This window comes from Microcebus murinus, chromosome 10 (genome assembly GCF_040939455.1).
Source record: "Microcebus murinus isolate Inina chromosome 10, M.murinus_Inina_mat1.0, whole genome shotgun sequence".
Lineage (NCBI taxonomy): Eukaryota > Metazoa > Chordata > Mammalia > Primates > Cheirogaleidae > Microcebus > Microcebus murinus.
Window position 1 is genome coordinate 76,908,124 of NC_134113.1, and position 25,257 is coordinate 76,933,380.

The 25,257-nt window shown below is 38.7% G+C and overlaps 1 protein-coding gene and 1 non-coding gene across 4 annotated transcripts in view; one reads left to right on the forward strand and one right to left on the reverse strand.

Annotated features, from left to right (window-relative positions):
• BMAL2 (basic helix-loop-helix ARNT like 2) overlaps nt 1-25,257 on the reverse strand; it is a 71,746-nt gene that overhangs the window by 13,313 nt on the left and 33,176 nt on the right. For 2 of the 3 annotated variants that reach the window (XM_076007543.1, XM_076007544.1), the window contains 9 exons: nt 21,442-21,521; nt 19,782-19,874; nt 17,560-17,677; nt 16,580-16,723; nt 5,013-5,253; nt 4,465-4,571; nt 3,798-3,948; nt 2,429-2,487; nt 1,536-1,644 (listed from right to left, as the gene is read on the reverse strand). In XM_076007543.1, the coding sequence (XP_075863658.1) occupies nt 1,536-1,644; nt 2,429-2,487; nt 3,798-3,948; nt 4,465-4,571; nt 5,013-5,253; nt 16,580-16,723; nt 17,560-17,677; nt 19,782-19,874; nt 21,442-21,521 (1,102 nt within the window). Of the gene's footprint in view, nt 1-1,535; nt 1,645-2,428; nt 2,488-3,797; nt 3,949-4,464; nt 4,572-5,012; nt 5,254-10,366; nt 10,418-16,579; nt 16,724-17,559; nt 17,678-19,781; nt 19,875-21,441; nt 21,522-25,257 lie in introns of all 3 variants that reach the window. The other variant, XM_076007542.1, reaches the window with a different exon arrangement.
• On the forward strand, nt 8,329-8,514 carry LOC142873616 (small Cajal body-specific RNA 16). Its single transcript, XR_012921610.1, has one exon.

Consider the following 25,257-nt stretch of genomic DNA (forward strand, 5'->3'; position numbering starts at 1 on the left):
AGGTTATCTTATGTACCTTTGCAAATTTTAAATGTTTCTTTTTATACTTCTTGTAAAATGTGTATCTTAAATATTTTATCTTTTTTATTGCTACCGTAAAGGTAATCATCTTTTCCATTATACTATTAATCTGGTTATTGCCTGCATGTAGGAAAACTACTGATTTCTGTATAATAAAAGCTGATATAAAAAGTCCACTAACTTTTTTACTGAGTTACTTTAAAAAGTATTCTTTACACGATACGTAAAGTTTAGTTATAAAGTTTAATAACTTTATTCTTAATACTATAAAACTCTTCATATATTAAGATAGTCTATTTTATCATATGAAATGCACATATTTTCCACAGTTTATAATTTATCTTTTCACTCTGTTTTCTTTTTTTATTTTTACAGATAGGGTCTCTGTCATCCAGGCTGCAGTGCAGTGGCATGATCATAGTTCACTGCAGCCTTCAACTCCTGGGCTCAAGTGATCCTCCTGCCTCAGACTCCAGACTAGCTGGGACTACAGGTGGGTGTCTTCACACCTGGCTCATTTTTTTTTTTTTTTAAAGATGAGGTTTCACTATGTTGCTCAGGCTGGTCTCAAACTCCTGGCCTCAAGTGATCCTCCGGCATCACTGGGATTACAGGTATACGCTACTGTGCCCAGCTTATCTTTTAACTTTGTTATAACAATTACATTTAAGTTTTGGAATTTTATTCAGTTAAATTTATCAAATTTGTTTCTTAATGAATTGTGGATTCTGTGTGATATTTAGAGGAACTTTCCAAAGTGCAATTATAAAAATCCAAACGTGTTTTTGAAATACATTTACAGTTTTACTTTGACCTCTTTGATGTATCTGGAATTTGTTTAAGTGTAAAGTTAGAGTCTGGCTTTATTTTTTTCTCCAAAGGGTTATTATAATGCTCTTTAGTGTTTAATTCATTTTCCACTACTGATTTAAAATTCCAGTTTTACTATGTAATAAATTTCCACATGCAGTTGAGTCTATTTCTGAAATCTAATCTTTTACATTGATCTACTTATGGGTTATCCCAAAATGTTTTATTGACTATAGCTTTATAGCTTTATAACACTTTAATATTTCATAGGGTTAGTCTCACTTTGTTACTTTTATTTTTCAGAAGTTTTATGGATATTTTAGTACAATCAGTATAATTTGTTGGATCCCAAAAACAAATGCATGGCGGTATTTTTACTAGATTCACACTGAATAGCCTGGTTTAAGGAATGACATTCTAACGGTACTGAGTCTTCCCAAAGAAAAACAGCTTATATTGGGAAAGTTATTCAAGTTATCTTATGTGCCTTTGAAAATTTTAAAGGTTTCTTTTTATACTTCTTGTAAAATTTGTACCTTAAACATTTTGTTTTTTATTGCTACCGTAAAGGTAATCATCTTTTCCTACATGCAGGCAATAACCAGATTAATAGTATAATGGAAAACTACCGATTTCTGTATATCAGCTTTATAAATACATTAATAATTTTACTTGTGAAAATATTTGCAGCAATATAACATTACCTTTGTAAATCCAGAACTTCATTTGCAATATCTGTTCCGATACTACCTGCACCAAGTACAGTTCCAGAAGAGATTCCAGGCACACTAGTACACGGCTGTTTTGAGGATTCTAAGTAATAACAAAAGGAAAAATTCAATTAAAGCATATAACTTTGGTTAATATTTTTCTTTCAATTCAAATAATTTTCTAGTTCTTTCCTTACAAGAAATAGACTAGATGCATCTTAAAATGTTAGAAAATATTCATTCTTGCATTACAAACATAACTCATCATGCTCAAAGATACTTATGAAAAGTGACTTGAATCAAATGTGTAGGATGTCACCACTGTGATCTGTAAGTAACCTTTGAGTACAGTCTGTCCCCACTATCATCTCCACACCAAAGCCAGAGCAGTATTATTTTGTTTTTAATATTTCCTAATATTTTTATTTACATAATACATTAATATATTCCTGTGGTGAAAAACTAACACAGCTAAGAAAACTGCCTCCCTTAATACTTTTAATTTGTCCAACAGATATTTAGTGTATGCCAAAATGGACAAGGAACAATGCTAGCTACTAGGGTAAATGATGGATGAAACACCACTCTCCTGCTCTTGAACAACTCAGTCCAGTGGAAAGCCAGTTGAGTAAACAACTAATTATAGTACAATGGAAGATTACAACAGAAGTGTGAGCAAAGTGTTGGCACCTCTGAGAGTTTCAAATGGGCTATGCTTCCCTTTGAACTTAGAAGAGACTAAACCAACATTGAGATTCTTATAACCCAACCCACAGAACTCTTTGAGTTCACCTTGAAATTTTTCCCTCCCCAAGACAAAAAAGATAGTAATAGTCTTAATATTATGTCTTAGTAATCAGTCTTTTATCATCTAAAACTAAGCTTACCTTCTGATGAGTGAGAGCTACAAGGAAAAAATGATGTTTCTAGAGTCTCACTGTGCCTCCTAGAATTAAAAAACACCATAGGTGATTTATTTTCTAAGGTGAAGGAAATGGTTAAAGCAACTACACATCCACTACCTAACTTTTTTTATTGTGTTATTTAAAAAAATATATTACTTAATTATATTAAATACTCTTTCTGTATGTTTAATTTGTCCATTCTTGGCCCATTTGTTTTGTTACAAACATATCTTTAATGTCCTCACCACGGATCAAGGTATTGACGTGCTAAGTATCAGGGCATTTAATGCCGTATTCCTCTACAAAGTATGTGTTCTCACAATAACAAATCATCAGTTCATTAATGATAAGAAAGCAAGGATACTGGGATAGGTGACAAAGAATATTGGAGGTATTAAACTAAACTGTTTTTTTTTTTTTTTTACTCAATATTACTGATAAACAGAATTGGTTTCATGAAATAGCAATTTTAAAGAGAACCTTATAGAAAAACAATAAAACTTAAAACACAGCCATGCTAGCCTCTTGTGCAACTCAGGAAAAGCTACCTCTTCCTTCAAAGGCTGACACAGCTGTAGATGAAGCTTGCCAAGCCACACTCAGGCTGGATTTCCGCTCACCCTACAGCAACCAGCCCCAGACTGGGAATGCCTTGCACAGTTATGTGTGGCACCCCAGGCTTAGAAGTATACATATAAATGACTGGGGGTGGGAGGGCTGCCCAGTGGTCAAGGCGGTTGATGCCTGTAATCCTGGCACTTTGAGAGGCTGAAGCAGGACTGCTTGAAGCCAGGAGTTCAGTATCAGCCTGGGCAATGTGAGACTTCATCTCTACAAAGGTAAAATAAATTAGGCATGGTGGCATGTGCCTGTCGGCCCAGCTACTCTGGAGGCTGGGGCACACCGATCGATTGAGCCCAGGAGTTTGAGGTTACAGTGAGTGATGACTACACTCTGGTCCTGTCGACAGAGCCAGACCCTCTCTCGGGGGGGGGGGGGAAATGTGATGGAAGAAAATTGTTTTGTCCCCCAATGATATACAGTCCAAAGCCACATCCACATCGTTCATTGGGTAGCCATGGCGGGTGGGAAGGAAATGCCTGAACAAATGCCTTTGCTATCATACATTATACCTGGTAAGAAGGATTATATTACAAAAGGGCAAACTTTTAAGCCTAATTCTGAAAACTAATGCCAACGAACAGTAAATGAGTTACTCAAAAGATATATCTCAAGTTGTAATAAAAGGCCAGAGGATCAGACAGTTTTGATGGTTTAACAAGATGAGAAGACAAAAGCAAAGTACTCATTTGAAATTAATATAAAGGTCTTAACATAAAAAATTACTTACAAAACTAAAGTGTTGACGGACACAATATATTCCAGTTCTTTGGTCCAAGGATTTGTGAAACTAAACCACTGGCTTTTTAAAGTTACAAAAGAGCCATCTTTTGCTCTGAATTTGTATGAATCTATAAATATTTTCTCCTTACTCTGTAGGACTTAACAAGAAAAGATAATTATCAGTATAACAGTCTACCACCAACAAAAAATCAATGCTGTGAGGATTAATTCAGGTTTCAGATTTCACAAGAATGGGAAATTAAAAAGAGTTGAAAGCGGGCCGGGCGCTGTGGCTCACGCCTGTAATCCTAGCTCTTGGGAGGCCGAGGCGGGCGGATTGCTCAAGGTCAGGAGTTCAAAACCAGCCTGAGCAAGAGCGAGACCCCGTCTTTACTATAAATAGAAAGAAATTAATTGGCCAACTGATATATATAAAAAAAATTAGCCGGGCATGGTGGCGCATGCCTGTAGTCCCAGCTACTCGGGAGGCTGAGGCAGGAGGATCACTCAAGCCCAGGAGTTTGAGGTTGCTGTGAGCTAGGCTGACGCCACGGCACTCACTCTAGCCTGGACAACAAAGCGAGACTCTGTCTCAAAAAAAAAAAAAAAAAAAAAAAGAGTTGAAAGCGTAATTCAAAATGACCCCAAAGTTATACCACTCAATGCATACCTACCTGCTTTGTGCTTGTCAGTCAAATTACTATGGTCATCTTGATGAAAGTATTCGTAACAAGAAGTTCCCAAAAGTTCCTGAGGCAGATATCCTAAAATTGCTGTTGCCCTAGATTTAAAATTGAAAATAAACTTCAGAATTGGCAGGTGTACTCACTCCCAGAATACTGCAGGTCGGTGCACGCTCAGGACAGCAGGGAAGTGGAGTAACCCATGTGCACGGCTGGGCTCCCCGGGGCTGCCCTAGACACAGACTAGACCTGCAACACAGGATACCCAGGCATGAAGCTGCCCACCCAACCCAGGGTGCGCTGCTATTAGCATTCACCAGTAAAACTATGGTTACGACCCTGCCCAGTTTCTGTACCACTGACTAAGAAATAGTCCAAGTTTACACTTTGGCTTGAACAAATGTACTGATATCCCTATCCTCCTTTCATTTTAGCTGTATTTCCATTTCTGAAGCCTTTAAAAAAAAATCCAGCAACATGTCTTTAGTAACCTCAAATATCACACTGAACTCTAATCATTATGACACATAAATGTTTACCTTTGATCTACATAGACAAATTTTCCGTTCATTGCAAACCGGGTTATAAATTCAGTTGGTTTTACTTTAATCTCTCCACTGTTCTGTGGGACAATATATGGGTGTAATCTTCCAATGGCAACAAGGCAGGTAAAATTATTGTTTTCTTTCCTATTGTCTCTTTCTTCTTCCATTCCAACAATATTTGGAGGCCAGCTTCTCAAGTAACCAGTGCAGTGGATAGTATAGAATTTTCTATGCTCTAATTCAAAAATGAAAAAAAAAAAGGGCATTTGGATCATTATGAATAAATTCTTAAATTTCTTATTGACATTTATAATAGTTATAACTATACTACAAAATGTTCTTTGTGCTTTTAAATATGAAAGGGGGATAGTGCTACATTGCAAAGAAATCATCAATTTTGTTTATTTAATGACTTTATTCTTAACGGGTTATTTTCCTCAGCAACTAAATTATAGGTACTACATCAAGAAGTTAACAGATTGCTTTAATTTGGGATTAACTAGTTCTATGGCTTAACATACTTCTGAGTTAGTTTTTAAAATTACAATAGTTTATATCTTTTGGAAAAAGTTAAACTGTATGCCCCCTTGCAATATTGTTTTTAGTATATTAAACTTTTTGGTACATTATAATTTATATTCAAAAGTTTAAAAAAAGGCATTTAAATTATTATGCATACATCCTTAAATTTCTTATTAGCACTTATAATGGTTAATAGATATGGTTACAATAGATTACAGAAACATTTTAGAGAACATTTGGAGAAATTTATAATACAAGGTATAAAAATAAAATCTTACTCAAAAATTTCACTTTTATGAGAAATCCCAAGCAACTAACTCATAGGAAAAAGCCTGTCAAGCACGTCCAACCAGAATGACAAAAAACTGGAAATAATCTACATGTTCAAACATCAGGAAATGCTTAAGAAAACAATGAGATATAACACAGGCATAAAAGATGAGCAGTATACAGATTATGGCATGCCACAAAAAGTGATTTAAAGCTTAAAAAGTAGGAAAAAGCCTGATACAAATGATTTAAAACAGTTGTCTGTGATTTAGATTTAGAACAGACCAGATCATTGTTTTACATTAGCACTATTTGTTAAGACTGGTACTACAATAAATCTTTATGTGCCACGTTTTAAGTGCTTTATTTACCTTTTTTTTTTTTTTTTTTTTTTTTTTTTGAGCCAGAGTCTCGCTTTGTTATCCAGGCTAGAGTGAGTGCCGTGGCGTCAGCCTAGCTCACAGCAACCTCAAACTCCTGGGCTCGAGCGATCCTTCTGCCTCAGCCTCCTGAGTAGCTGGGACTACAGGCATGCGCCACCATGCCCGGCTAATTTTTTTTTTTATATATATATATCAGTTGGCCAATTAATTTCTTTCTATTTCTAGTAGAGACGGGGTCTCGCTGTTGCTCAGGCTGGTTTTGAACTCCTGACCTTGAGCAATCCGCCCGCCTCGGCCTCCCAGAGAGCTAGGATTACAGGCGTGAGCCACCGCGCCCGGCCTATTTATCTTTTTTTTGAGACAGTCTCGCTCTGTTGCTCATGCTCCAGTGTCGTGGCGTCAGCCTAGCTCACAGCAACCTCAAACTCCTGGGCTCAAGCGATCCTCCTGCCTCAGCTTCCTGAGTACCTGGGATTACAGGCATGCGCCACCATGCCTGGCTAATTTTTTCTATATAATTTTAGTTGTCCAGCTAATTTCTACTTTTAGTAGAGACAGGGTCTCCGCTCTTGCTCAGGTTTGTCTCAAATGTCTGACCTGGAGCGATCCTCCCGCCTTGGCCTCCCAGAGTGCTAGGATTACAGGCGTGAGCCACCACGCCCGGCCTGTTTTAAGTGCTTTAAACATATAACTCATTTAATCTTAATAGTCCTATGAGATGTTCTAATCTTATTTCCATTGTCTTAGGAAACAGAGTTAGTGCAGAGGCCACAGCAGGTACAGGAAGGAGCTGGAGTTAACACCCAGACGGGCTGGCTCTGGAGCTCAATTTCTGAACTCCTAATGCTGTGCCATTTGAGGACAGTGAGTGCTGTCACCAAAAGCATTCAAACAGGAGTCACCTGGGTGGTGGAGGGGGAGGGGTATAAAAGGGTGGTCCAGCCAGAGGGAACAGCCAGTCCGAACAGAGGAGAGAGGGCAGGGAGACATGAAGCACAGGCTGCAGCAGAGAATAGAGCAGAGGACAGACAGTCCAGGTCTTGTAAGCCATGCATGGGACCTTGGATATGACACCTACCCTCTCCACGGTCCACAGATGCCTTAAATTACAAAACTACTTATCTCTTCCAACCTCAAACCTAGTTTTTATCACTTATTCTGTATCCTGTTTAATGGCACCACGATCAACCCAGGCAGTTAAAAGAGAAACCTGGGAGAGTCTTCCAGACTCCTTACTTTACATCACCCCAACATCCAGGACAGCTCATGGGAATTAAAACTGGGATAAGTGTGAACACAAGCTTCTCACTCATGTTAAAACTAGATGGCAGTCAAAGACAAAAAGGCTTATACACCAACTGAAAATACAGACTAAAATAATGTAGCTTATATTTATGTATGGAATCTATACATAGAATGTAGCCTGTTGCTTTGATTCTTACAACAAGGTTACAATCTGTGTTTCAAAATTATGTTTCTTTTTTTTTTTTTCTTTTCTTTGTAAAAATAGAGGTGGGGTCTTGCTATGTTGCCCAGGTTGGTCTCAAACTCCTAGGCTCAAGCAATCCTCCTGCCTCAGCCTCTCCAGTAGCTGGGACTATAGGCATGAGCCACTGCACCCGATAAACTGTTTTAGTTTGAATTCTTGCTGAAGCAGATCCAAGACAAGGATCCAAATACAAGAATTTTATTTCAGGGAATTCTGATAGGAAAGAAGGGAACTGAGACAGGGAAGAGAGGAAGCTAAAAAAGCATCTAAGTCTTGCAGGTGCTTGGACTCATAGGCAGAACTGGCTCCAAAGACCAGAGAAAGAGGTCAAGGAGTAGTTTCATAAGTTGAGATGCCCGAGTAATCTTATCCCTACCTTAGAAGCTTTTTCAAAGTTTGAATCCATGACACTATTGTTTGATTCAGGATAGTAATCATATTTTAATGTCAATGTTACTTCTAAAAATTATTTTATTCTGAAAAATCTCATACATAAAATCAGAAAGAATATAATGAAGTCCCACTTCAGTAACTCATCTTGAGAAATCTTGAAAAATGGCCTTTCCATAAATCTTAAATTCAATTTCCAATTAGCAGAAAAGGGACTTCTTCCTAGTCTTTCTTCCTTTAAATGTAAATGTAACTAATGGTCTGGGGAGAGCCTCCTGTGTTGTTGAACCTGCCCAGTTGTGGGTGCACAGCCTTGTACCAGGTAGCCCAACTCTACCATGAAGTAAGTTTCTAGAAGTCTTTCCTGGGATTTGAATTTGCAGTGAGAGGTGTGAGCATTCTAGCAGCAGTTTGATGATCATGTAGGATACTGCAAACAGGACCAAAAAAAAGTAACTGACATCATGGTCACAGGGAAGAAATACATCCTTACTAACCACAGGCTTTCATCATTATTAGGATGTGGTCTTAAAACATAGTATATCCCACTGGCTAATTACTATTGGAAAGAACAACTATATGCAGAATATAACCATGTCCCCTTGACAGACACTCTCCTTGGTTACAGGAGCATACAAAACCATCCCACAAGGGAAGTCATCCACGTGGCCAACTGGCATTTACGTTCTGCAGTCACCTTACCCTGGCAGCTCTCCTCCCACCAGGCACTCTGAGGAAGGGCCCTTACAGCTCTTAGGCCAAACCAGTCTCTTGCCTTTGGTAAAAAGCTCTGGTGTGTTAAGTGAATACTTGGTTCAAGTGCTTGAGCAGATTCAAAACTCCTTTTTGAAAAGAGATTTGACTCTGAGTGCTGGCATCTGTGTGGCCCAGCCTGGCGTGGGAGCGAGCATCCTCGCGTGGGCAGGAATACATTCCTGCAGCAGGAGCCAACTCCCTTGCTGTGTGTCAGCTGCGAAAATCACCCAGAGTGGCTCTCCTTCATTTATAACCCTCAGCATGGGAAGCTACTCTGGTAGGTGGCATGGCATAGTACGAAGAATATAGATTTTAAAGGCAGAATTCTGATTCTGCCACCTTCTATGTGACCTCAAATAATCTTTTAAAGCTTCAGTTTCCTCATTTGTAAGACAAGGATGCTTTGCACAGGATTGTTAGATGGATTAAATGAGATAATTATGCAAAGTTCTTGGCATACGGCAGATTCTTAATAATTTACTCCTTTCTCTCTTTCATTTGTCCTTCTGAGTCACAAAGAGCAACCATTTATTCAGTGCTTACTAAGCCAAGCATGGTATGAGCCACATGTGATCCTAACAACCCTCATGAGACACTGTTATTATTCATACTCACTGTACCAGTCTGCTAGGGCTGCCATAACGAAACACCAGACCAACAGAATACCTAAAACTCTATTGAATTTAGAGCCCAGGCCCTCTTGACTTCTGTCCTAAAGTCTGTCCTACCTCGTGGCTGTTGTGAGCCTAATGGGGGACCCTGGAACATCAGAGAGACTAAAAACTATATTAGTTCCTTTAGTTCATCACAGAATTCAACTATGAATTACCATGTTTCCCTGAAAATAAGACAGGGTCTTATATTTATTTTTCCTCAAGAAGACACCCTAGGGCTTATTTTCAGGGGATGTGTTTGTTTTTTTTTTAAGTATGGTACAACAATCTACATTTATTCAAATATAGTTAAGTCGCTGTCTTCTGGAACATCATCCTAACTCTCCAAACCCCGAATTCCATCCTGAATTTCTTGCGACTTTATTTCCTTTAGAACCATTGGCCCCAATCTCTCATGTCAAGCAGTAGAGCTCGCATGGGGCAGATGAGAAGGGCCACTTGTCTTCTTTCCCGCTCCTTGACGAAATGCATGGGTTGTGCAGATATGCTGCGTAGCCACGCCCATCGCTAGGTCTTATTTTCAGGGTAGGGCTTATATTGCATAAATGCTTAGAAATCCTGCTAGGGCTTATTTTATGGGTAGGTCTTATTTTCGGGGAAATATGATATCTCTAATTTACCATTTGCCAGCTATTCTTGAAATATTTCTATTTTCCCAGTAAGATTATTATTTATTTCAAAGGACAGAAATCATTCTACCTCCTTTACAAACCTCTAAAACTTATAATAAAAAATCTGTCTAGAAACCACATGGAAGGACTAAAATTTGATTAGTACATTCTTCAAGAATGCTGCTTGGTGTTTTTTTTTATTTTTTAACCTCTGATCACACACGTGTGTGTTTGTTTAAAATTCAATACTTACTACAGCAGAACTGGGCAGCTCCACAGAGGACATCCCACTTTCCTTTTGTATCTTTACAAAGGGTTAAAAGACCAGATACAGAAGTTATTATACTCCAAGATTATTATCAGTGACTGACCTGGACACTCATATCTAAGAAAAATCCTCCAGGGATGTATTTATTCAGTCATATGTTGTCCTAGAATTTCATGCAAAGTGAGATAAAAAATCTAAGGCAATAGAAAGAAAAAGGAGCCTAGAGAAAAGTAGAATCCTGCCTGGTTTGTGACTTACAGTTCCATATTTCAAGCCAAATTTTAAAATGCCAATGTGATAAACATACATTTATTTTCAGCAAGGACCCGATGCCTTTGGTTCTTGCAACAGAGCCTTTTCATAGTTACTTCTCATCAGAATTACGGTATAGAAAATGATCCAGCTTGTTTGCTGTCTTAGCCTGGGCTGTCATAGCAAAATAGCACAAATGGGTGGCTTAAACAAGAGAACTTCTTTTCTAACAGTTCTGGAGGCTAGAAATCTGAGATCAGGGTGTGTTCTTACAACAGAGCCTTTTCATTGTTACTCATCAGAATTATGGTATAGAAAATGATACCACAGAGAAACAGCAAGCTGTCTGGTATCTCTTCTTATAAGGGCACTAATGCCTTCATGAGGGCCCCACCCTCATGACCTCATCCAAACCTGATTACCTCCCAAAAGCCCCATCTCCAAATACCATCATGTTGGGAATTAGGCTTCAACACATGAATGTCGGTGACACAATTCAGTCCACAGCACTAGCTAAAAGCTTCTTGGGATAAAATTTTCAAAATATGCTGAAATTTCTTCCTTGGGTGAAATAAAAACTCTACAATGTATATTCATTCATTGAATTCTTAATTATTCTTGTGGATCTGAGAGTGGCTATGTGGTCTTGTCAACCAGGAACAAAGGACAAGAGGATGGTCATTTATGCCTCAGTCAACGTTTACTGAGTGTCTGCTATGTGCCAGAGACCACAGACAGAAAGGAGGCTCTTGTTATAGTGAGGGAGGCCAGTATTACAAAAAATAATTTCAATGTATTAATAGTTTGGGAAGGACAGCAAAAGTATGAGAGAAGGTCAGGGTTACTGATGGATTGACCTGGAACTCAAGTCAACCAGGGTGGGGACAGTATACAGGAAGGCTTTCTGGAAAGAGGCGATGCCTGTGCTCAGTGGTCCAGGGTCTGCTGACAGACTTGCACTCTCCATCCCTCTCAGCTGGATGGCCTGAGGCTGCTGCTGGGATTCGGTCATGGACATCTGAGCTTGGTAAGAGCCCTCGGGTAGATGCTTGAGTCACAGGCTTCTCAGGCTCAATCTGGACTTCCACACTGGGCACTTATCAATTGAGGATTAAACTTTCATTAAGGTGGAGAAGCTGTCACCAAGCTGCCCTCTTAAATCTTTCATGTCTCCACTGATCACTCTGTAGGAGCCGGCACATTGGGGAACAGAGACTTTGAAGTGCTTCTGCAGGATCCCTCAGCTGGTCTATGTGTCCTGGCCCTCCTGCAGTATGAAGTCCAGGGTGTCTGATTTAGTACTTCATAATCAACTGCAGTCATGGTAATTGTCACTTAGCTCCCAGGGGGCTAATACAAAATGAAAACATTCTTCCATACTATCAGCTCAGGGGTTTACTAAAAGTTCAGGGGTGTCTCCAGAATAACTCATCTGTTATTTCTCTAGTCTCTAAAGCAATGATCTTCAAATATTTATTTTGTATGCTACAAAAAATTTTAAGCACCCCTCCTATGTATAAATATGTACACATATACATCTATTATATTAGTGTGATTATAAAACAAAACTGAAATTAAAAACATAAGAGAAAAAGATGAAAACTTAGGAATTTTTATTAATGATAAAACTTTGTTCTCTAAAAATTATTATACTCATTAGTGGGAGCAATATAATTATGCTGTATTTTTTTTTTTTAAACCTTGTCTTAACACTTTGTGAAATAGTGATTTGAAGGTCTGACTCTAAATCTAACCTCTTATTCTAGTTTCTTTTTCTTCATAGTACTTATCACCATCAGCAAGAATTTTGCTTTTGTTCACTGCTCTGGTCCCTGCATATAGAAAGTGTCTGGCACATAGTGTATACTTAATAAATGTATGTTGAAGGCAATTTTCTTTTTGAACATAATACCATATCTTGATGTGTTATCTTGCACCTCTTCCCTACTCCACATTCAATGACCTCATGTTGGTAGCTTATAACTAGCCACAGAAGGACTATTTATACCATAGAAATTGGCAAAGCTACAAATCACGGCTTTATTTATTCTTTGCCTTTAAAAAATTATTTAGACTTAAAAAAGTGATGAGCAAAATATTTTATATTAATAAAGTGGTTTAAACTTAAAAGTATGTTATGTCTATAGTTAATACAAAGTGGACAGCATAAAAAACTGAGTAAATAATATTCCAGTATTCAAAAACTTATCAATTCATCAAAGAAGTCAATCATGTCATACTTTCCACTACCTAAAGTATTTATTGCCTTACATATATTGGCTGCCTTGATCATATAAGGTCCCTATTAGACAAGGTCCACTAGAACAACGACTTGTCTGCCTGCTCACTGGTGTATCCTGTGCATTTGGTATAGTACCAGGTACACAGCAGGCACTCAATAAATAATTGCTGATTGACCAACATCTCTTGTTTAATTAGAGCCTACAATGTCAGACAATCTCAGATTTATCTGTCACTTTATTTCAGCATAGCCAATGTGCAGGGGCATTTTAAAAACAAGACTGTGATAGAAACTATGAGAAAATGCAAGGGGTGGGGAGGAATCACCCCGACATAACTTCAGCTCCAGTCTTGAGCACTGCTGCTCAGGGAATCCTTTCTTTCTCCACCCTCCTTCTTCCCCTCCTCCTGCATCCCAGAGAATCTGACACTCAAGAGTCTAAAGCAGTGGTTCTCAAAGTGAGTTCTCTAGATTAGCAGCATCAGCACCACCTAAGAGCTTATCAGTGTACTCCCCCTCATACCTGTTCAATCAGTGTTTTTTGTTTTTTTTTGTTTTTGAGACAGAGTCTCACTTTGTTTCCCAGGCTAGAGTGAGTGCCATGGCATTAGCCTTGCTCACAGCAACCTCAAACTCTTAGGCTCAAACAATCCTGCTGCCTCAGCCTCCCAAGTAGCTGGGACTACAGGCATGCATCACCGTGTCCGGCTAATTTTTATATATATATATATATATAATTAGTTGGCCAATTAATTTCTTTATATTTATAGTAGAGATGGGGTCTCACTCTTGCTCAGGTTAGTTTCGAACTCCTGACCTCAAGCAATCCACCCGCCTCGGCCTCCCAGAGTGCTAGGATTACAGGTGTGAGCCACCGTGCCTGGCCCCAATCAGTGGTTTTAAAATCCTTCTGGGTGACTCCAATGCAGGCTAAAAGTTTGATATAACCGCTGGTCTAAAAGTAAAACTTAAAAACGTTATTTCTTCAGCACACCTAAACTCTGCTGAACATTTGGGAGGAGTTCAAATGGTAATGAGTTTTGGTGGAGAACAAGGCCACAAAAGGAGGGTTTGTCAAGTGGGTGCTGAGCAGAAGCTCAGCCTAGATAAGCATTTTCAAGTTCAAGAGTAGACATGCGTTCAAATGTGGATAGGCGTCTGAGGTGGAGGAGGTTGGGTAAAGGTATTCCCTGTCAGAATGGAGAATTAAACTGGGAGGACTGGCAGAGAGAATTAGATTAGGGTAGAGGGGAAAGAACAGAGGGGTTGAAAACCGGTAAAGAGTAAGATGGTAGGGCAGAGGCAGAGGGTGAAAACAGGTTTCCCAGAAGTAAAGAGTTATACTGGGCATTAGCTGGGCACAACACACATGCCTAAAATACTAAAATAATTTCCATGTGGAAAATCTCCTCCTCTCAGGAGGAAAGACGGATCAATCTGGTAATCTTTACAACACTTACAAAACCTGAACATTCTCACCTACACTAAATTTAAAACTTGCATCCAACATGACAGAGATTTCAGCCACTCTAAGGTAGCTGCAGTGGCTGCCATGTTCTTCTCCCACATGGAGTGTTTGTTGTGCAGTCAATGATTTGCCTGTGGCTGGATCTGCTCAACACGGTGCTGGTTAACCTCCTGTTAAATCCTAACGGTAAAACGTACCATAGTCCAGGCTCTACTCAGACTATGACTCCTTGGATCATCCACACAGAAGGACTATTCCTGCCCCTGGAGACTATTTCCATGTTCTATAGCTGTGCCCCAGGTGGTCATTATGATAAAGATGATTGACGTGGGAGGGAAGGCAGGGAGAGCAGGTGCATGCCATCTGCTCTGCAATGTCCCAAGAATTTAGATGCATTATTTCCAATAGTATTCACAACAGCTTCTAACGTGATTGTTACTATGTTAGGAACCTTGCTAAACACATGACATGTATTAACTCATTTAATCTTGATAACTACCCTATGAAGGAGGTTCTATTATTCCCACTTTACAGTTGAGGAGAGTGAAATCCAGAGGATTTAGTAATTTGTCTTAAGTCACACAGTTAATGACTGGTGAGTTAGGATTCAAACCGTAACAGTCTGGCTCTAGAACCTATGTGTTTATTCAACGTGTTTACTCACTCCACTAGCCACAGAGCCCCGTGAGTATCCCTGTTTTACAGACATGGAAAGTGAAGCTCAGAGGGCCTGGGAAACCTGTTTCCGATCACACAGATAGCAAGTGGTAGAGCTAGAATTTGATCCCCATCACCTGGAATCCACAGCCTGTTCACCTCCAGCTCAGCCGTGACTTCGACCCCGTGGAAGCCAAGCATGTGACTTTCAACAGTTCTCCAGCTCCCAGAGCTCAGGGCAACAGGGAAGCACCTGATAGTCTACAAACAGATCCACCCTTAGGACTGTCGATTCATTTCCACTTTTGTTTCTTTAGAGTATAGTATAGAGTAGGAGGCTCAGGTTTGAGTGTGAGTTTTGCCTATCTGACTTTCTGTAAGTTACTGAACCTCTGCAAGTCTCTCCCTCTTGATTCTAAAACAGAGATAAGGCTAGGTGTGTGGTGCCTCATGCCTGTGATCCCAGTACTTTGGGAGGCTGCGGTGGGAGGATCACTTGAGGCCAGGAGTTTGAGACCAGTCTGAACTGGCAATATAGGGAGATCCCTTCTCTACAAAAAATTTTAAAAATAGCCTGGCATGGTGGCACATGCCTGTAGTCCCAGGTACGCCGAAGGCTGAGGCAAGAGATCACCTGAGCCCAGGTGTTCAAGGTTGCAGTGAGATAATGACCGTGCCATTGTACTCCAGCCTGGGCAACAGAGTGAGACCCTATCTCTAAAAAAAAAATAAAATAAAATTTTTAAAAATAAAAAAACAGAGATAAGAATAGCATTATGAAGATTAAAATACTGAGAACAGTATCTGGCACAGGGTATTAGCAATTATTTTAAGTAGTGGTCAAAAAGATTCTGATCAAAATTTGTAAATAAATTGAATTTGCAGCTCCATATAAATATCCTTTTATAGGATAGGAAAGCAAATCTAATGGTGAAATTTACATAAAAAATTTACTATTTCTAGTAGCTTAATATGCTCTTAGACAAAAAAGTCATGAAACAAAAGCAATCCCTGAAATTTCCCAATTAAGTTAAATAGATAGGTGTTTAATTAATTCAAAAAGTAAACATCTGCAAGACAATTCTGGCAAAGAATCACAAGAAAACAGAATTTATCAAATTATTTATCAAATAATTACAATGTCAGGAAAATTAAAACCACATCTGAAACCTCTTAAACTTTTCTCAAAATTAATTAAATCTGGCTCTTGTACTATTGAAGTTTTTATAAAGATCTAACTTTTCTATTTTAAAAAATAATGGAATTTCATATAAAAATTTTATTTCTATCTTTTGCCAATTTTCCCCCATTTGATAGCCTCCAAACTGTAATTTCAAAGGCGCCATTAAAATCTTGGGCAACAAAGAAAATATGTAATTATCTAATATTTAATAAATTTGAAAGATATGATAAACCAATCTAAGTAATTTGGTTAAGAAACCAATCTTATTTTCTTAGGTGCTTTTGGTCTCAAATATTTCCCATGACCATACATTTTATATTTTCTATATAGAAAATATTTAGGATGTTAATTTCATATTCATGCTTTAAATCACTTGACATTTGAAAATGATGATACCTTTCTTCTTTGAGTTGGGTAAACCCTCGTGCTCTTCTTTGACAGAGATTTTGCAGCTCTTTATCCGACAGAAAAAAGATCGTCTTGAGCCAGAATACATATGCATCCTTCCACTGTGGAAATTACTGTGAACTTGCAAACCAGCTTTCACAGTAAGAAGAGGACAAGAAAAGAGGTGGAGAAGAATATTGTCAAAAAAATTTGTAATTTATCTCTTAACATTTTCTGATGATCTATTATTGAAAATAGAAATGGTTATTTAAAACGATGACGTGATTATACAGTAAACCCTGAAGTGAAACCTACCAAAAATGTATTGATCAAGCAATCACATTTTGGTAACTTATAAACACTTGCAATTTACCTTTAGTTTTTTTCCCCCCGAGAGTGGATAAAGTTAATTTAAATGAAATGAAATAAAAATTAAATGAAAAAAAAAAAAAAAAAAAAGAAAAACTCTCAACTATGACAGTAATCAGTGGCATAGCACATCCTTATTTTTGTAATAATCATTTGGGACTAAGCATGTTCAGGGAAAATAAGTATTTTCACAGAAGATAAAGACTATTTACATTTCCTAAGCACAATTATGCAAGGTCTTTCATATTGAGAAAACCTAACCCATATAAGAAAGAATAATTGTCTCGCAGCATATAGCTAAGTAATAGAAACTTCAGCAATTTTTTATCCGAAATGATACTTTCTTGTAAAGACTTTCTATATGAAATATAGCAATATGAACCAATCATATTCCTCCCAAAAAGCATCTTCATATGAATATGTTCATTTTTATATGTTTGTATGAATATAGAAATTCTATATATATATTTTTTAAACTCTGAGGGTGACAAATATACAGTATACTAAATAATTCTTCTCTTGATAAAACTTGAATTAACTGTTTTAAAAACACCGTACAATACTTCTAGGTAATAATTATATTTACATAAAATGATAAGCACGCTGAAATGAACACTTACTTTTGGCATCTACTAGCTTCTCTCTTGGTGAAATATCAGAAGAAGAAAGTTGTTCCTTTACTTTGGCAACATCTTTTGGATGTAAGAAGTCAAATAAGCTTTGTCCAGTCAAACTAGCCTATTCACAAGGTAGACATTTATTTAAAATCAGTACCGCATTTTTTTCTACATTTCCTGATACAGACATATGATCATTAGCCTTTTTTTTGTTAAAGGTTGATTTTTCTCAAGCTCAAAGATACATCCACTACACCATATAACATTAGCTTAGTCAGCATCAGAAGCAGGGTGTTACTTGTAGATAGAAAAAAATACATGTGCACAGAACCATACCTGGATATACACACATCATTACAAACACCTGATCACTAATATTCTATTAAATCTTGTTACTCTTGTTAACACCCCCCAATTCACATGTTACTTCAAAGTCATTATGATTTATTTTAAATGTTTTTATCCTTGGTAAAAGGAAAGATATTATAATATAATATGGAAATCACAAAGTTATCTGTGATTTTATCATTTGACTCAGAGATTTACTATAATGTTAAAAAAAAAAAAATGACCGCACTACTGAAAAACAAAATCCAACCCAGAACACCTCTGACTTCCCATTCCACTCTCCCAGTATGCGGAGTCTAGGTCTAGGTCTATGCCTTCACTTACGTAGTCTCATCAGCCAGAATTCATTACTCCATGTCCATAAACTCAATTCTCTGGCCACGCCAGCCGATTGCCTTTTACTCCCTGTATTCCCTAGATTCCCTCTCCCAGCCAGAAAAGTCTTCCTCCTCTTCTCTGCTCATTTTAAGGACTCCCTTCTGACAAGCCTAGCAGACATTCTGCTTCACATGTGAAACCCTCCCTGACCCACAAGGATCACCCCTCTCTCTCTGAACCTCCTGTATTACCCCAAGTAGACATTCCTATAGAAGACAGAACAATTGGACAAGCTGATACAAGTATTTAATAGCCTGGACTATTTGGCAGTTAGATATCTCCTACTAAAAAAAAAAACAAAAAAAAACCTAGCACCTAAGAAAGAAAGATTTATGCATCAGTCTATTCTATGTTTGGTTAATATAAGTCTATATCCTGAATTCTCTAAAGCAAATCAGGTTTCCGAATCTGAAAAGGTGAAGACAAGCCCTACATCATGGGAATCTCAACATCGTCCTGCAGCACAGCCAGTGATTCTCTTAAATAGCCTCTGATATGCAAAGTCAACGTCCAGTCACTAATTCTACATCACTCATTCGGAACTTAAGCGCTACCCTGAATTGTCAGTTATCTCTGTGTGTGTATGTGTATGGTGTTTTCCATCTCTAATTAGAAGATGGAATCATCAAGTCTTAAGTTTTCAAGACTTAAAACTTAAGTCTTTAAGTTTTTTCCTTAACAAGTTAAAAGACTTGTTAAGTTTTTTAACAAGACTTAAATCATTAAGTCTTGTTTCCCCAGCTAACCAGCTGCACGATTCATTGTGATTCATTGCTTTTCAATCCTTCTGTATATAAGCTCATAATACCTCTTTCTCTGTTATTTAACTCATTATCTATGAATGCCTTATATCCCCCTAAACTTGAAAACAGGGTGAAACTAATAAGAGCTATTTAAGATCAAAGCTGTGATCTATCTGATTTCTATTATTGCTGGTTTGTTCACTCTGATGGATTAGTTTCAATGCTACAGTTTTTGAGTAGGTGGTTTAAATTAAGTGGTGCTCAGTAATTAGGAGGTAAGGTATTATAATAATTACTAAACCAGTTAAATAAAAGATGTATTTCAGTGGGTGTTGTCAGAGATTAGGTTAAAAGCTGTTATGCAATTCACATAACTTAATAAACAATAAAGCTGTCTCTTGGAGGGAACAGAGAAGGGCAACTAACACTTTCCAGGCAATCCCAAATATGACTAAATATCCCTTATTTAGTCTTCACACCTTGAGAGAGAAGTATAATCATCATTTCCACTTTTTACATAAGAGAAAAGCGAGGCCCAGTAAAATTAAATAAATTGCTGAAAGATCGGAATGTGAATACTAATGTCAGTAATAAAAATCCATACTCTTCCCCACACATCTTCCCATCTCTCTTGGAATTCTAATTTAGCAGAACCTAACCTGACATCTCCATGGGAAGAGTTCAGAAAAACAGCTTCAAAATATGTTTGCTCAAAAAATTAAACACTGTGTGGAAAAGACCCTCAGTATTAGATACCTGATCATAATTAAGTGTTTTGGAGACTGACTTAGAAACGAAGAGAATTCTTCCTCTTTCACATCCAACCACAAACAGGAAGCCTTCTGCAGTCTAAGATTTAAAAACAGAAAAGCGAATATTTTAATATATCTTCTGTCTCTTTCACACACATACATATTCAGATTTCGAGGACATTATTGTGGCAATACAAGGAACAGAGTGGTTGGTCACAGAGCTAGTAAAATTAATTTTAAGAAATTTTCCTTTCCATCCCTCTGTACTACAAAAAAAGAAAAAAAAATTAAAAAAAAAAAAGAAATTTTCTTAAGACATAAAAAGATGCATAAAGAACATCAAATTGAATCACAGTATAAACTAATGTTTTTCACATGGAAAGTCTGGCCATGGAATATTTAGCTGAGATGTTTTCTAATATTAAAATCAAAATTACCTTTACCAAATTCTACCACACTGCATACAGCAACTTTGTAAAGAAACCAAAATATACCAATAACGACTACTGCCCACGGATGTGCTGAGGTGGAAAGAATATGCAAACTGGGAACAGGAATCGCTGAAGACCACTTACTGTACACCTTCTCACACTTTTGGAATAATAGTAAGGTATCACTCATTCTAAATGAAAATTTTAAAATGCTCATATACCACCTACTCCCATAAGGTCTACCCAGCAAATCCCTGGAGAAGCAACCTACATGACAGGAGATGTGTATGGACACACAGGGTAAGTCTGGCACTCCCGCCTGACACTTCCTTGGACTAATTTTTACCCATTGGAAACGAACATGAGGTGAATTAGGCAGATGTGTTCTGTGAGGGCAGAACCAGGGTTCTATGAAGTGATGACTGAAAAAAACACTTAAAGACTAGTGAGAAAGCTTCAAAAGCATACCATGCATTTTGCTCTCTTTAAAAATATATATTTTTTTTCATCTGCAAAATATCCTTTATATTCCTGCCAGGAATACTCTACTCTAATTAAGCTGTTAAGTAAAAGAGTAGCTTTTGAAAAAAATGAAAGAAAAATGGGCAAAGATGTATATGAAGAGTCTTTCTATTTAATCAGACTATGGCTTAAAGCCCAGAACGTCACACGGCACATGACTAAGACATGTATCACCTCGTGGGGGCAGGATAAGCCATATCAATCAAAATATGATCAACTGCATGATCGTATTTTCCATGTCAAATAAACCTCTAGACTGGGGAATCTGAAAAGCCATGCATAGGAAGTGATGGGGACAGAAATGTCGAAGCATCCACTAACAACTCATCAAGCAAGCAGTGACTGGCATTTGCAGGGACCAGGATCCAGAAGGAATAGGATAGCAGGTAGATGGCTTTGAAGGAGGTGGTTAACAGTGGGGAATAAATCAGTGGCATGAGAGATGAGTGCATTACGGAGTAGAAAGAGTTAAGCATTAAAAACGAACTTTGCTCCCGTATTTTGGAAAGTGCCTATTCTACACGTTTATTAGCCCTAACTAATGAGACATGGCTACATCTATATTTTAAATTTCTATATTAAAGGAAATAGTGTGTAATAGACCAAAAGTCCTGTATGTTTGTAACAGGAAGCAAACTGAAGAAAATCTGTCTCCCATTCAAATAAAAATGAAAGCACATACACGACTTACACAAATATATCTTTACTTACTTTAAGGATTAAGTGTCTGAGCTCATTATCCTGAATAAATGAAGGTCTATAATTATCTCCTACATAAGAATTTGTCATGCCTAAAAGGAAACAAGTCAAAAGTTACTGAAACTATAGTATAAACGGTGATGTTCTAAGTGCTCAATGAACATTAGTAATACTGCTGCTTCTATTGCTGACCATGATGATGATACATTCTCTTTTAGCACATTCTAAGCCTTCTGTGATCATTTCCTTTCTTCATTATTACCAGATAAAAATTTCTTACTTTCAGATTGTGAATCCTTAGTACTTATTACTTTATACTAAAATGTGCAGAGTAACAGCTATATATAAGGAAGCATTCTAATACAATGTACTTGCCAATATTCAATAATCTATGTATAGTAGTCCCTCTTTATCTGTGGTTTCACAGTTACTCATGGCCAACCATGGTCCAGAAATAGGTTAGTACAGTACAGTAAGATGTTCTGAGAGAGACCACATGCACATACCTTTTATTACAGCCTACTGTTATAATTGGTCTATTTTATTATTAATGTTAATCTCTTACTGTGCCTAATTTATAAATTGAACTTTATCATAGGTATGTGTGTGTATATATATAGGAGAAAACATAGTATATACAGGGTCCAGTGCTATTTGAGGTTTCAGGCATCTGCTGGGGGTCTTGGAACGTATGCCTCATGGATAAGGGGGGACTACTATAGCTATTTTGGTAATTTATTCACTTATTAAAACTGACTGTATGAATTACCCTGAATGGGGGAAATTCTGGAATTCTAAATAGATTTTATGGATTAAGTGGATTTTCCCATAAGAAAACCCCTATAACGATCATATAGAGACCATTGTTCTGATATATGCAAGAGTGCATAAAATATAAATAATTCCTTTGAAGCCCTAAGCACCAAGTTATTATATTACAACGAAAGTCTCCAGAGCAACTGAAGAGATGTCAAAATGGTAAGGAATGATCAGGCCAAAACCGAGGTGACAGTTTGACCTGAGAGGAGTGAGGGAAGCACCAAAACCACATTTGCCATGAGGGCATCCACCAACCTGGACACTCAGAGCCCTCATGGCCACAGCGGGGGCGTAGGGGACAGTCCCCAGGGTACAATTGAGAAATAAATCGATTTTCCCTCCTTTCTATTCCCCAACCTTGCTAACCCCTGTCCCCTCTTCTGGGGGACTGCAAGAAAAGTTGCTCTTGCAAGAGATAGGTGGGGTAACACTCCAACACATTTTAACCACAAATTGGCCCCTGCAACCCAAACTCACCAGTTAGCTAAGTGGTGGTGGTGGTGAGGGGAGGTTGGGCGGCGGGGTTGGGGGGGGGGGGCGCACCAGAAAAATCAAAAAACACTCATGCTCTGATTTGGCAACGTTTTCTCAGACTCATAGCACTCCCTACGAGCCTGGCATAGGCAAAAGAAAATCTCCTCTGAAAACCTCCTCTATTCTAGGCCTCAAAGAATTCTCCCAAATCATTTCTTGGTATTATAATTACTACACAGCCGCCTGGCAGGACCATAAGCAGGAGGAAGCTGAGGAAGGGATGAAAGGCACGGACTCTGAGTGGCTGCTAGGCCAGGGCAAAGGGATAGATCACTTTTGAGTAAGGCAGTGGCATTTCCAGGTCCGGCCTGAAGCAGGCTGGCGCAGCACACGCAGCAAAAGCGAGCTGGGTTGAAAAACCCTGTCCGTCGGTGCACACCAGACAGGATGGTGGTGTGGGCGGGCACTTGACCGCGGCGCCTCTGCTCAGAAGGGCGATGGTGAAATCTGCATCCTGTTCTGGGGAATCCTCTCTGGATGAGACAGTGCCTCCTCCCTGCAGAGCTTCCACAGCCTCACCCCTCCCTCACTCCTCTGCCGTGACGCCTGTCACACTAGGCTCTAATGAACTCTTCCTAGGTCTGCCCCCCTCGTCAGACCATGAACCTCTAGGGGCCAGAGATCTCGCCTCATTCATCTTGATGTCCCCAGCACAGGAGTGTACTTGATGTTCAGTTCATACTTGTCGAACTCGTTGATTTATGGCTTTTCCCTGAGGTCCTCCTTCCCCAGGACACTGCTAATGTGAGAACACTTGGGCAATTTTAGGGTTGCAATCAAACGACCTCTGTTGAACCTGCAGATTTTCACCGCTAAAGGATTTAAGGAGGCCGGGCGCGGTGGCTCACGCCTGTAATCCTAGCACTTTGGGAGGCGGAGGCAGGCGGATCGCTCAAGGTCAAGTTCGAAACCAGCCTGAGCTGAGAGCGAGACCCCCCCTCTCTACTATAAATAGAAAGAAATTAATTGGCCAACTAATATATATAGAAAAAAAATCAGCCAGGCTTGGTGATGCATGCCTCCCGAGACTCAGCTACTCGGGAGGCTGAGGCAGCAGGATTGCTTGAGCCCAGGAGTTTGAGGTTGCTGTGAGCTAGGCTGACGCCATGGCACTCACACTAGCCTGGGCAACAAAGCGAGACTCTGTCTCAAAAATAAATAAATAAAAAATAAAGGATTTAAGGAAAATATTGCATACAGGTTATGCAAGCCCCAGTTGTGGGTAACAGAGATGCTTGTTTCACAATAGACTGTCATGAAAATAAGATCTCCTGTCATGCTCCCAAGAGGAAGCACCAGGAGTCCAGGTTACTGCTGCTCTCCTGTAAGACACGTTGGCCCGACTTGGCAGGGTCCCTGTATTATGCCCATATACTGTCTGTTTCCCTGAAACAGATTCTCCTTTTCCCGGCATGCAGTGTTAGAGATCTAAACTAAGACCCTTGGTGATCCTTTGCTCATTCATCCTTTTTATACTTTTTGAGCCAAATTCCACTATAATCTTTTAGGCCTTTATAATTCTTAACTTTCAGAATCTCCTCTGGGGTCCTCAGCCTGCTACTCTGCCAGGTCCCATCTTCTCCATACAAATATATATCACAAACATTAGTAAATTGAAAACTCAATTCTACTTCCAGTACCCTCCCCCAAGGTGGACTGCGACTATTCCCAAATAAGATATGATATTTTTTTTTCTTTTTTTGAAACAAGGTCTTGCTCTGTTACCTGGGCTACAGTGCAGTGGTGTCATCATAACTCACAGCAGCCTCCAACTCCTGGGCTCAAGTGCTCCTCCTGCCTCAGCCTCCCAAGTAGCTGGGACTACTACCATGGTGCCACTGGTGCCACTGGTGCCACTACCATGCCTGGCTGATTTTTCTGTTTTTTGTAGAGACGGAGTCTTGCTCTTGCTCAGGCTGATCTTGAACTCCTGGCCTCAAGCTATATTCTCATCTTGGCCTCTGAGAGTGCTAGGATTACAGGTGTGAGCCACCAGGCCCGGCCCCCTTAAACCAGATGTGATTTCTACTACACATAGGCACATATGATTTACTACACTTCTGTTTAAAATTCAAACTCAGGTCGGGGAGCTGCTGAAGTCAGAAATGATCACGCACATTCCCAGAGGCAGTGGTGGGACCTCCCTCACCCAACGTCTCACACGTGGGAGATTCCTCAGAATAGTAAGGTATCATGCTTTTTAAGGCACTACACATGAATGTGAAGTTTTCAGAGAAATTGCTGAAGAAGATTTTTTTCCCAAAGAACAGAAATCTCTCAATAACTTAAAATTATAATAATTAATACTACACTTCAGAACTTCTATAGTATTGAGAGGTATGAAGAGCAGGTAATATTCTCCTCATATGACACACGGGAAAACAAGAAAATAACGTAAATACGTTCTAAGGTCAATCACATAGGGAGCTTCAGATTAAACTTTGCTTTTATTAGAACCAAGTTCTCTGACATCTA